At 37.2% G+C, this 14,131-nt stretch overlaps 1 protein-coding gene across 2 annotated transcripts in view; it reads right to left on the reverse strand.

Moving 5' to 3' along the window:
• The window catches only part of PRKG1 (protein kinase cGMP-dependent 1), a 1,179,082-nt gene that overhangs the window by 198,698 nt on the left and 966,253 nt on the right, over positions 1-14,131 (reverse strand). For both annotated transcript variants that reach the window (XM_029244879.1, XM_029244880.1), the window contains exon 6: positions 7,252-7,329. In XM_029244879.1, the coding sequence (XP_029100712.1) occupies positions 7,252-7,329 (78 nt within the window). The remainder of the gene's footprint in view (positions 1-7,251; positions 7,330-14,131) is intronic.

Here is a 14,131-nt window from a genome sequence, read left to right on the forward strand (position 1 = left end):
GTGTGTGTGTGTGTGTGTGTGTGTGTGTGTGTGTGTGTGTGTGTGTGGTGGGGAGAGGGGGCATGCAGTCTTGTTTAAAGTAAAGATTACTTAACTCTTATTCCTGAGGTTTTGATTGAATGGGTTTTGGAAATCTGCATTTCAAAAGATTAATGTGGGTGATTTAGATGCAAATGTTCTACAGACCAACCTTTGACAAACACTGATACACTGTTTCATTTCTGAGCCTCAGTTTTCTTATCTGCACAATGAGACAACTCAACAAAATTACTTCTGTCAGTCCTCCTGGCTGACAAAAAAAAGTCAATGATTAATTTAACTATAAGTTAAGCTCATTAATTCAAATTAGATATAGGGATACATATAACTGTACATTTGCCATTTGGGTAACAAAAAAGATTATAAACTCAAAATGGCAGATTTACGTAAGCCATGGAGAAATTTGGGTGGGTTTTGAAATGTTCTTAAAAAATATGTTACTGAAATGCAGTAAAAGACACAAAAAACAGGTCACCTATGGAATAAATCACATTCTGCTTATATGATAAATATGAGGAAAAATCTATCTCCTATAGTTCATATATGTGAAAAAACAAGCAGCTCAAAGAGCAAGAATAAAAGTTCTCCTTTAAAGTTGTAGTTTCCAGTTTTTCTTTATATATATAATGAACCATTCTAAATATGCACCGACACCAGTCATGGACATTTGCATCTTTAATTCTAAAAAAGAAAATTCAAGGTAGAAAAAGTTATATATACAGATATAGCTTCTCTAACCTTGACCTGTATACATAGTCTTTTCACCTACACCATAAAGTACTTTATGATCCACAATGCTGTGGAAGGGAACTAGCTATGGAGCTTAAAGGTAATATTTAGTCTATTTGAACCCATTACCCCACCATCTTGCCTGAAAAATGGGAGGGATATCTCATATGGATGTACTTGTGCTCTATGTGTGAATTAAATGAGAACATCAATGAAAAGCATCCTCTTAATTCTGAGTGCCCCCCAAAGTTGGTTCTTTTTTCCTTATTTTCCCCTTTGTTCCATTTCTCTCACTTCCTACTTCAGAAATTCCATGCATTTGATTGTAATTATCCCAAATCTCTACCATTGCTCTTGTTGACATAAAATGCTATTTAGAACTTTAACTACTTTTAGTTCCAGGTAAATAAAAGAGAAGGTGTTTATTTGTATAATCCTTTTACCTTTCTATATGTTAATTTTTCTATAAAATATATGCATGGTATTGTAATTTTAAGATTTGGAACTATTTTTAAAATTATATATATATACATAATTTTTTAAATTAAGAATCAAAATAGAAATTAGATATTTTAAATGGGACACATAAAATTGATCTTTAATACCAAAATCTTCAATAAACAATATCAATGTGCTCAACCAACATGTTTAACCAAAAATAATTCAAAAACAAAATAAAATGTTTTAGTACAGATTCAACAGGTTTTATAAACAAAGCGATGTTTGTTGTAAAGAAACATGGAAATCAGAGATTTGTGGGGCAGACCCAGCTGGAGAATAGGGTTGTCAGGTGAGCATTTTCCTACCTGTGTAATAGATTATAAAAATGAGGAGTTTCCAAATCAAAGCATCTCCCTTTTCAAACAATGTTCTACACACATTGCTCAAAAATTGCCCTGTTATTCCAAAAAAAAAAAACAAAACACAAATGTTCCCTAATGCAGAAAAACACTTTTAGGAGCTGTATCTGATAGTTTGGGGCATGTACAGGGAAAGAATATTTTTCTGAGCTTGATGTTTGCCTGCATTCCTTTAGTCATTACTTAAATTCAGGGTGGTTCAGACCTATGACTCCCCTGAGTCTGGTTTGACAACTGAACCTTTTGTGCAACACAGGAATGAATTAGAATCTCTCTCACCATGTGTCCACTCCCGTCCCCCAAAACATCTCTGGTGAATCTTATGTTCGTGATTCTCTTTCTGGTACTTCTACTTTAATGAGTGTGTGTACGTGCACTCACATGCACCTCATTCCATGCATAAATACCATATATTTTCCTGGTTTTAAACTTTATATAAATAATATCACACCACACGTATCCTTCAACTTGTTTCTTTTGATCAGCATTGTATTTGAGATTTATCCAGTTCATCCATGTTAATATATGTAGCTGTAGTTCATTTCCTGTTTGTATAATATGCCATTATATGAATATTATATAGTTCATTGATTCTTCTCTATATGTAAATGTGGGCTTCCTCCAGGTTTATTGTTGTTATATACTAGTCTGTTGCACTATTAACATTACTTATGAACATTTTTGCATGTTTTGTGGTGTCCATGGGTGTTTCACTCGGATCAAAACTTACAAATAAAAACCAAGGTTATAAAGTATACGCATCTTCAATTTTACTAGGTATTGACTCAGTCTTGGTACAAAGATGTCACACCAAGTTATATTTCTACCATCGGTGGATGAAAGTTCATATTATACTATATTGTCATCAACACTTGATATTGTCAGACTTTGATTTTTTGCCCCAAAAAGGTCAATATTATATGGCATTTCTCTGATTATTAATAAAAGTAGGGTATTTTTCATATTATTTTATGGGCAAGTTGTATTTCTTTTTTGTGATTTTTTTGCCTATTTTTCTATTGAATTAATTTTTTTTATTGATTCATAAGACGGTAGTTTAGCTTTTGACTGTATTTATGATGTCTTGCCAAAGCTTTTAATTTCGATGTAATCATATGTAACCACATTATCGCTTATTGTTTGTACTTTAAAATTCTCATTTAATAAAATTTTTCCTATCCCAACATGACAGAAGTATTCTCCTAATTGTCTTTTGATTTTTTTTCTAATTTTTTCTTTTGCATTTAGGTCTGGAATTGACCTTATTTGTACAGTGTGAGGTCAGGATCCAATTTCATATATCTCCCTATGGATAACTAATTGTTTTGGAATATGTATTGCCCATGCTCTCCTAACTCCAGTTCCCATAGATCTTGGACCTTTATTTGAGCTCACTATTCTCTTATTCTGATATATTTATCTAGTTCTTAGTAGAATTAAGACATTTTCTTCTTTACCTTATAATAAATCTTTATATCTACTGAAGTAATTCTCACCAATATATTCTTCTTCCTTTCAAATGTTTTAGCCATTTTTGTCTTTTGCTCTTCATTCTAGTGTCCTTTTTTATCATTTAAAAATTTCTTATACAATTTTTAAAGGTTACTTTCCATTTACAGTTATTACAAAATACTGGCTATATTCCCTGTGTTGTACAATACATCCTTCAGTCTATCTTACACCCAATGGTTTGTACCTCCCACTCCCCCTCCCCTACATTGCCCACCCCCGACTTGTAACTACTAGCTTGTTCTCTATATCTGTGAGTCTGCTTCTTTTTTGTTACATTCACTAGCTTGTTGTATTTTTTAGATTCCACATATGATATCATACAGTATTTATCTTTCTCTGTCTGACTTATGGCAAAATTTCATTCTTTTTTATGGCTGAGTAGTATTCCATTGTGTGTGTGTGTGTACATAAATATATATATACACACACAATACATCTTCTTTATCCATTCATCTGTTGATGAACGCTTAGGTTGTTTACATGTCTCGGCAATTATAAGTAATTCTGCTATGAACATTGGGGTGCATATATCTTTGTGAATTAAAGTTTTGGTTTTTTTTGGATATATACCCAGGAGTAGAATTGCTTTCATATGGTAGTTCTATTTTTAGTTTTTTGAACCTCGATACTGTTTTCCACAGTGGTTGCACCAATTTACACTCCAACCAACAGTGTGCAAGGGTTCCCTTTTCTCCTTGCGAGCATTTGTTATTTGTAGACATGTTGATAATAGCCATTCTGACAGGATGTGGCTACTGAGAAGCTGAATATTTTGTTTTATTTAATTTAGTTAATTTTAATTTAGTGACTTGAGACTAATGGCTACCATGTTAGGTTGTGAAGATATAGAATAGTTCCATCAACAGAGGAAAAAGTACTGAACAATGCTGATCCAGCTAAGCTTATATTAATTTTAATAATTTATCTGTCTACATAAAAAGCTCAAACTAAAATCATACCACCTGTAAATAATTACTGTTTATTTCTTCATTTCCAAACATTATATCTTTTTCTTGACTGACTGCAATGGTTGGGGTGTTTGGTTACACAGTGAACAGAAGTGGGGATAATGTGCATGTTCGTTCTTGAAATGAAATGATTCATGTTTCACTCTGATATTTATATATATATATATATATATATATATATATAATGTCACACACAAACAAAATTTCCATAAGAGCGTACTTCCCATATTCAGCAACACTGAATATTGTGTTAAGCCCATTTGTTTAACCAACATGCTTAACCCCTTGTGACTTCTAAGCAAAGCCATGTGGTTTTAAGTGGAATTTAATGAACAAGAATTTTTGAAATATTTTTTTCTAATGGTAGCATACAAGATAAGTTGAATAGAATCAGAAAATCAAAATGCCTTTGAATTATTATTGAAACTCTGAAATTTTGTTGACCAATCCTGTTCAATTATGGTTCCACTTATTTATGGAGACATTTTTTTTTTGATGCAACACAACTAGAGGGACATAGGCATAAAGTTTTATCAGAGATATTTTTCATGCTTAATTATGAATCCTTGAGTGCTTTATGGTTCACTGTTGGGGGGAACAAGTCAGGTTTCCAGGCAATTGGAATGGACTGATTAAAGTATAAAGAACTAACTCAGCTTCTACCTGAGGCAGAACTAGGTACTCTAGACATCACTGAAGCATTCTGCCCAAGTTTTAGAAAAATCAGTTTGTATAGGTTTAATGGGGAAAAAACAAATATTTCCAAGTTTATTTTATAATGCTTTTCTCTTTGTGTGAATGTGCTTTATAGAAAAATAAAAACTGTTTTACTCTTAAATAAATGAACTTGAACAAGGGGAAATCCATCTGTAGTTGTACAGCCCCTGTTGTGTGTCTCTGTCTCACATTTTCTAAGGAAAAGCCAGGTTGGTGGTAACAAAGAAAATATCTTTGTCAGAGTTATCCTTTATAAATTCTTAAATGTACATGAAAACAAGGTGACATCTGTACACCTAAAACAACACACATAATTTTAGAAAATTTCAATTCTACAACTTATTTGCCTGCTCACCTGAACCTACTCTCATTCTCTTATCATTTTCTATTCCTTCCTATTGGGACTTAAGTGTGTTCACCTTCTGCTTCTTAAAACTTAATATAGTAACTCCAATACATTAATATTAGAATTCATATAATTAACATACTAAATCAATCATATATTATTATATAATTAGTATAATTAAGAATCATGGCAGCTAAGTTGTATGACCTGAAAAAGAAGGTTAGGAAAAATCTATGCCTGGTTTAAAAAAAAAAAAATCTTGGATGTGTCAAAAAATTCCAATATATTCTTACTACTTCTCTCCCAGAATTCCTACAGTGGTCTGAAATACTGCCAAGGGAATCAGTTCCTCTGGTGTAATATCCATGCTATTTCTATGTATACATATTACAAAACTCATAAAATAGCACCACTAATGCTCCTGTGTTCAGCTGAAACTGGTTACAAACCACAACCTTTTAGGCAGTGCTGGAATTTGCAGTAGTTTGGTAGCCACAAAAGCCTGTCAGAAATTCATCTTAATCGATAAACATATCATTCCATGAGAGCAAAGAATTAGCAATAAAATATAAAAAAATAAATCTAGGATTGCCAGGGCAAAAAGCCCCCCTGTGACCAATCAAATAATTTACATCCATTAGGATTTTCAGTTTTCCCTGATTCTTCCGTCGATATTAAGAACAAAGCAATAAATGGTAAGCTCTAACAATTTATATATAAACCTCAAAATCTTAACATTTCTTATCCTCTAACATTGGAAAATACAAGGTGTAATTTTATCCATAACTGTGGTCAGATGTCATTTCATGTTGCTTTTTAGGAAGCCAGTCCCTTGACTTCTATTTCTATCCCAGGCTTTCTGATATCAGTCAAAAGAACAGGTATGAAAAAGTATAAATATTATTTTCTTCCCTTTAGTGGGATATGCCACCAGTGTAAACATTGACATATGCACATTTAAAATTCACAATTAGTCTAAAGAGAATTCTCTAAAATGTGATCCAACAAAATCTATAATCTTTCAACATATCCTGTTCACTGTGGCTCTGTTAATCTCCCTTGCCTATTTTACATGAGCCATAAAGTCAGTCATATTTGTTAAATTAGAAGAAATAAATTTACTTATTTTTTCAAAGTGATAATTATAAAAGTGAAAACTGCCATATAAATCCCCTTGTACCTGCATTTCCTTCCTAGTGTTTTACTTTACTTAGTACTTATAACTTCTTTTTAAGGATCACTTACTGTAAAGCAAAATAAGTTCAAATACATTGCACGTAGTGAAATGACACTTAAATGCAAAAATGATTAAGACTTTACTGTTGAAAGGAATTTAAGGTATTTTTAGCAATATAATATTAAAGTATTAATCTACATGTCTTCATTTTCCAATTCTCTCATTTTCATATTCGGGTTTTTTTAAATTATTATTTATAATATTAAACTTTTTAAAATTATGTAAGGAATAAATTATGATTTTTTATTTATGTCCCTGTCTACCCTATATTTACCCCTTCCCCTATACTTAACCACTTCTAATAATTTCTTAGTATCCATTAAATATTTATTTATGAAGATACAATGAAACATGAATATATTTACTTCCTGACTGGCCTCAGAGTGTTAAATAACTCGCCTAGGGAGTACTAAAACTAGGAAGTTTCATAGCTGGATTCAAACTTCGGCCATCTGATTTGAAAGTCCAGATATTTAATTATTACAATATTACTGCTCCTAATGACTGGATGGATTATTTTTTCTGTTAAAGATTTTTTAAGCAACCTTAGTCTCCTCTTTTTTAATTATTATGGAAAATTTTCCATTTATGCAGACATGCCAGTGGCATCTAGCATCATGATTATTATACTCTAGAACAAAGGCTGTTCGCTGGTCTTCAAAGTTATACTTTTTCTTTCTTCTTCCACATTTTCAGGAGATACATTCTCAAATATTTCTTTATCAGTTTCAGAAAAGAAAAAACCTCAAACAGCTCAACACCCTGCACACGTGCTCCTCCACGGGTAGCTGACGAACCCCAGGCTCCCCTTGTGCATCTCCCTCTCATGCTACCAGGGCTTACCTTTCCTTTGCTGATGATAAAGAAGGTGTCCCCTCTTGCACCTTGCCTGATGATATATTCCCCATTTTCATAGTGGGTCTAAAAAACAGAAACAGTAACAGAAAGAAACATTAAGAAGAAGTAATTTACTAAACAGCTCAACCTCTTCAAATATTAGCTCCTAAGGGATGGAATCACCCTCATGGTGGTGTACCCGAGCTTAGAATCCATCATTATTTAAAAATGAATAATAGTCAGTGAACACAATAATTACAAAGAAATCTATCCTCCTCACTTTAAAAACTATTTTGTTAGTGCCATTTTTCTGGGTGATTATATTCATATCTTTAAATTCATTCATTTTAATAGCTGGATGAAAATATTCTTTTCTCCCATCAACTGAGCATGAAATAAAACAGCAGAACTGATCATTAAACATGTCTTTCTGTATTATCTGCCATTCTCATTCGGTTTTAGTATTCCTGTAGTGACAGAAAAAAAAAAAAGGCTGAGAAAGTGCTATGGCATGTAGCATTTCTAAAGATCTTCATTTTGAAACTAAGTTGACTTTTGGTGTGGGTTAGATGGCACTAGTTCCTTTTTAAGGCACTGCTTCAGGCTTTAATGTCCTGCTTCAGCAATTTAGGTTTGGCCTTGTCAAACAGAATGTCTTTATTTTATGTACTGAATTCTGGTCCAGCATCTGTGAGCTCATAAACCACCAAACAAGGGGCAAAGTAAGGCAAAGTAAAGCAGGAAGATGATCACAGTCAGTGTGTCAGTATTCTGATTCGGGCACAGTGACTAGGTACATTCCCAGGGTAAAGGCTGCTCCTGCAATGAACAAAAGTAATTTCTATAAGGAGAGGTGGGAGAAAGTATATTGCTGGGTCAGGAGGTATAACAGAAAAATGAGAACTGTGCCATCTGGCCCTATCTTTCTCGGCAGTTTAGCAAGGAAGCCATGTTTTGGGAAAGAAAACATTACTCTGTACACTCCTTAGGAAACAGATTCCATGGTTTGCAAACAATACTCACCAGGCCAATGGCTGTGATTTGTCATTATACCTCAACACTCTTAATACTTTATTCACTCTTAAAATTACCTTTCATTAATATTTCATATTAAGAATAGCCATGATTTTCTGGGAATGTAAATTGATACAGCCACTATGGAGAACAGTATGGAGGTTCCTTAAAAAACTAAAAATAGAACTTCCATACGACCCAGCAATCCCACTACTGGGCATATACCCTGAGAAAACCATAATTCAAAAAGAGACATGTACCACAATGTTCACTGCAGCTCTATTTACAATAGCCAGGACATGGAAGCAACCTAAGTGTCCAACGACAGATGAATGGATAAAGATGATGTGGCACATATATACAATGGAATATTACTCAGCCATAAAAAGAAATGAATTGAGTTATTTGTAGTGAGGTGGATGGACCTAGAGTCTGTCATACAGAGTGAAGTTAAGTCAGAAAGAGAAAAACAAATACCATATGCTAACACACATATATGGAATCTAAAAAATAAATGGCTCTGATGAACCTACGGGCAGGACAGGAATAAAGATACAGACATAGAGAATGGACTTGAGGACACGGGGAGGGGAAGGGTAAACTGGGATGAAGTGAGACAGTGGCATTGACATATATACACTACCAAATGTAAAATAGATAGCTAGTGGGAAGCAGCCGCATAGCACAGGGAGATCAGCTCGGTGCCTTGTGACCACATAGAGAGGTGGGATAGGGAGGGTGGGAGGGAGGCACAAGAGGGACGGGATATGGGGATATATGTATATGTATAGCTGATTCACTTTGTTATACAGCAGAAACTAACACAACATTGTAAAGCAATTATACTCCAATAAAGATGTTAAAAAGAAAGAATAGCCATGATTTTCTTAATATACCAAGAAAATTAACATACTACCTAATGTTACTTTTTTTTTTTACTCTAAAGTAATATATTTTCCTAATAACAAGTTTTTTAAGTAAAAAAGTTCCTCATTTCCCTTTCCCAATCTCAACCATTAGATGGTAAATGCAGTCTGGTGTGTATCTTTCAAGACTTTTTCCTGTGCTTTTAAACATATATATCTATGTGCATACAAACAATTATTTCTAAATAAAAATAAGATCAAATGATGCATATTCTTCAACCGACTTATTTAAAAAAATATCTGTGTTCCATTTTCATATCTTGTTGCTTAGAATGCAACAGTGGGAAGCAGGTTTGAAAAACAAAATCACAATAGTCTATTTTCATATATTCATTCAAGAAACATTTCTAAGTGCCTCTGAGTCAGGCCTGGTTACAGGCACTGATGATACAAGATGAAAAAGATAAAAATCTCATGTTAGCACTGTCACGTAGAGCCTTCCTTGACAGTGTTAATGTAAACCTGCACTGTCTGATATAGGAGCCACTAGCCACATGTGGCTACAGAACAGTTGAAATGTGGCCAGCGTGACTGAGAAACTGAATTTTTAAATGTATTTAACTTAAATTAAGTTTTAATACACACGGCTAGTAGCTATTGTATTGGATAGCACAGGTAGTAGATAAAACTGACAAGGGAAGAACGACGATCTATAGCAGTAGGGGAGGGGGGAGGGGGGAGCGTCTTTCCCACTCGTGATGTTTTTTACTTTGTGAATGGAGCTCAGTTAGTAAAACTCAGGACCATTTTCTGCCCTTTTCCTCACTCTGCACCAGAGGAGACAGTGTAATTGATCTGACTGATAAATTTGGAAGTAATCTATATGCTCACCTCAGACTCTCATCACTTCCGGATGGGAGGTAGCTCCCCACAGAGGGCTGGCATTCTCTGATGCTTGTCTAGGGGAGGAATCTTCTCCCTAGCGTAGTGAAGTCCTGCCCCCGTCTGGGCGTCTGTGACAGGACAAGTAAGTCGGCCCAAACAGCATCCAGCTTGGAAGCCTGTTTGTCTTTTACTCCTAAGCTACATTCTCTAGCCTAGAGTTTATTAGTGATAATAGTAATATTTTAGTCCCATTTATTTGCCTCCAGTTGAGAATGAACGCACCAAATCTTTCTTCTTTCTTTCTTTTTTTTTTTTAGACCTGAAAGAGCAGTTTATTATTTCTCTTGGTACTGTATGTTAACCGGATGATTCTTCGGTTTCCCATGCTGTCGGCTGGGATAACTGCACGGTGTAATGCCTCACGCTTGTGAGCATTTGGTGCCGGTGCTGGCTGGGGGCACAGCTGGGACTGTCCATGTCTGCTTTTCCCCCACGGGAGCCTCTTTATGTGGCTGCCCAGTCTCCTCCATATCATGGTGGTCTGGGAGTGGGCCAACTTCTTACATGGTAGCTGGCTTCCAAGGGTGCAAAAGCAGAAGGTGTCAGGCCTTCCCAAGACCCAGGCCAGGAACAGGCTCCCCTATCACTTATGCTGCATTCAGTGGGTTCAAGCAGGTCCCTGGCCCAATCCAGGCACAAGGGGAAGGGACTGCACAGACATGTGAACCCCAGGAGATGTGGTGCATCAAGGGCTGCCAAAACACAGCCTGGCGCACACCTCAAACTTCAAGTGTATAGAACGGAGCTCCTGGCATCCTTTTTCTAGTCCTGTTTCTCCGCCTTGCCAGTATCAGCAACACCAGCTCCATCTTTCCAGGTGCTTGGGCCAAACACCTTGAAGTCGTCTTTAACCCTTCTATCTCACAGTTCTATCCACAACTGCTCTGTTGGCAAGCTGGCTGCTCCACATTCAGAGAATGCCCAGAACTCAACCACACCTCACGTCTGCTGCTATGGCCACCATCTTTTCTTGCCCGGTCCAAGCAGTCACCTTCTATCTGGAATCTCTGCTCCTGCCTGGCCCTTCAGTGCTCTCCCCACATAGCAGCCAGGCAATTCTGTTAACACACAAGCAGTGCCTGTCCCTTCTCTGCTCACACCCCTGCAGGGGTCCCTAATACACAAGTACAGGGTCCTATAGTGACTTCAGCGCACTAACAGCTTCTGTCCTTTTGCTTCACTGACCTCACCTTCCACCTCTCTTCCTCTCATTATGTCTGTTCTGTTCACACCACTTGCCTTGATATTCCTTGAACATTCAGGCCCAGGCCCACCTCAGGGCCTTTGCACAGGCTCCTCCCTCTGCCTGCAATGTGCCTACACGCCAAATATCTATGACTCCTTCCTATCTTTATTCAAGTGTCACCTTCTCACTGAGACCTATCCCAGCCTGCCTTTTAAATCTGTTCCTCTCCTCTGTACTTGTGACCCTCCTTGAATTAGTTTTCTATGTAGCACTTACCATCAACATCTATCAGGGTCCGGGCAGAAGAGGCTGCACCCTTGGGAGAGGGAGGAGATCAAAGAAGGACGAATGATGGGAGTGTGGGCAGGATTAGGGGATCAAGGAGTGTTGGAGGTAAAGTGTCAGGGAGCAGGATTGCTGGACCCTGTTCAGAGGTGGAGCCATGTGACATATAAGCTCAATAGGAGCTGGAACTGTGACTTCTGATAAGGAACATCCACTGCCAAACCCCTTGCCTGGTTTGGAGGGAGCAGAGGAAGAAATACTCTGACTTCTCTCTTCTCCAACCTCTGGTCTCCTGCTGGGGAACCCCTTGGCTGAACTCAGCTGGAAGTCATGAGACAAGGGAGCCTTCCCATTCAGGTCAGCTTCTGGGCAGAGAGAAGTGCCAGGAAGAGTGAAATGTTTCAGCCCCATGTTTAACATATCATTCATTTAATCACCTGTCAGCTGTCTCCGCCACGAACGTCAGCCCTATGGGGGATTTTTATGTTGTTCCCTGCTGTGTTCCTTGCAGCTATAAGAATGCCTAGCTGTGAACTAAATACTTATTGAAAAAATGGTTTAAATTATAAGGATATTTAGTCTCTCATGTAAAAAAAGAGTCTGGAAATTAAGCAATTTCAGGGCTGGTCAATTTGTTTGTACAACAAATCCTCCAAACACTCAACTTCTTTCTCTCTTTCAGTTATCCTTACTGGATAGGTCCTTATGGTTCCCAAGATGACTGCCACTGCTCCAGTCATCACAGCTGGGTCAGAAGCAAAAAACGCAAATTTCTCATCTTACCATTCATTCTAGGGAAAAAAATCCCAGAAATCCCTAGCAATCATCCTTTTATGTCTCCTTTGAGTTGCATGCCTGTTCTTAAATGAATGTCTGGCACGATGAATAGAATTATTCCCAATGGTTCTCATTAATCAAGGTCACCCACTAGGACTGAAAAGAAACCATTTAAATGAAATCAAAGCTCTGGCAGTGGGAAAATAGAAAGGAGGGATTGGGGAGGCACCCAAGAGGGTATTTACTTCATGGACAAACCTGAACAGTCTCTGAAGGATCAGGGCTGAGATGGGGGTGGAATACAGAGGAAGGGCTAGTAAAGCTGGGATTCTAGGCTGTGAGAGGACTTAAGAGTCCATGGAAGCTGTCTCCACTGAGCTGTGGTTAAGGACAGAGAGGCACCTGCCCCTGGCGACAGTACAGAGAGTATATGAGAATTAGGGGAGAAAACCAAGGACTACAGATGGCACCTCAACCAAAGAAGCAAATGTCTATAGGTCCAAGCAGCTCCAAAGTGGAAGGGGCTGCCCCACTGGGCAGGAGGCACCACATACCAAGCACATACCAATGGAGGCTAGGTGAGCATGGGACAGAACATTGCAAAGGAGATTGAGGTGACTGTCCAAGGATGCCTGAGGGCCAATTTTAGGCACAGTTTCAGCCTTGAGATGCTGTGATTCTCTGACAGGTTGTGTTTCCCAGAAACGGCCACAAAATATCTTCCATTCCACCAGCTCTCCTGCAAGGTGACTTTGTGATTCTCCCATTAAGAGTGGAGTCTAATTCCATGAAATATCTAAAAATCTTATATGTTCTGGTATAATGTTATAAGTCATAATTCTAGTTGCTACTTTAAAATGTATATCTCAGAAATAACTAAATTTCCTTGTCAATTGCATTATTATGAACTTTCATCAAATCTTTAACCGTGGTCATTTTTAAGTCTTCTGTCATTTACAGACAGTTCTGCGTGTACTCTGATGCTTTTGCAAAAACGTTCCTATAAAAGGGTTTCATCTTCAAGGAATTCATGGAAAAGACTCTGACAAGTACAGGTTTCTGTGCTCAACATCATTAATCATTAGAGAAATGCAAATCAAAACTACAATGAGATATCATCTCACACCAGTCAAAAAATCTATAAACAATAAATGCTGGAGAGGGTGTGGAGAAAAGGGAACACTCTTGCACTGCTGGTGGGAATGTGAATTGGTACAGCCACTATGGAGAACAGTATGGAAGTTCCTTAGAAAACTACAAAGAGAACTACCATATGACCAAGCAATCCCACTACTGGCCATATACCGTGAGAAAACCATAATTCAAAAAGAGTCATGTACCAAAATGTTCACTGCAGCTCTATTTACAATAGCCCGGAAATGGAAACAACCTAAGTGTCCATCATCAGATGAATGGATAAAGAAGATGTGGCACATATATACAATGGAATATTACTCAGCCATAAAAAGAAACGAAATTGAGCTATTTGTAATGAAGTGGATAGACCTAGAGTCTGTCATACGGAGTGAAGTAAGTCAGAAAGAGAAAGACAAATACCGTATGCTAACACATATATATGGAATTTAAGGGAAAAAAATGTCATGAAGAACCTAGGGGTAAGACAAGAATAAAGGTGCAGACCTACTAGAGAATGGACTTGAGGATATGGGGAGGGGGAAGGGTAAGCTGTGACAAAGCAACAGAGAGGCATGGACATATATACACTATCAAACGTAAGGTAGATAGCTAGTGGGAAGCAACCACATAGCACAGGGAGATCAGCTCGGTGCTTTGTGACCGCCTGGGGGGGGGG

Source organism: Monodon monoceros, unplaced genomic scaffold (genome assembly GCF_005190385.1).
Source record: "Monodon monoceros isolate NGI ecotype Baffin Bay Population unplaced genomic scaffold, NGI_Narwhal_1 Super_Scaffold_4, whole genome shotgun sequence".
In the NCBI taxonomy this organism is placed as follows: Eukaryota; Metazoa; Chordata; class Mammalia; order Artiodactyla; family Monodontidae; genus Monodon; species Monodon monoceros.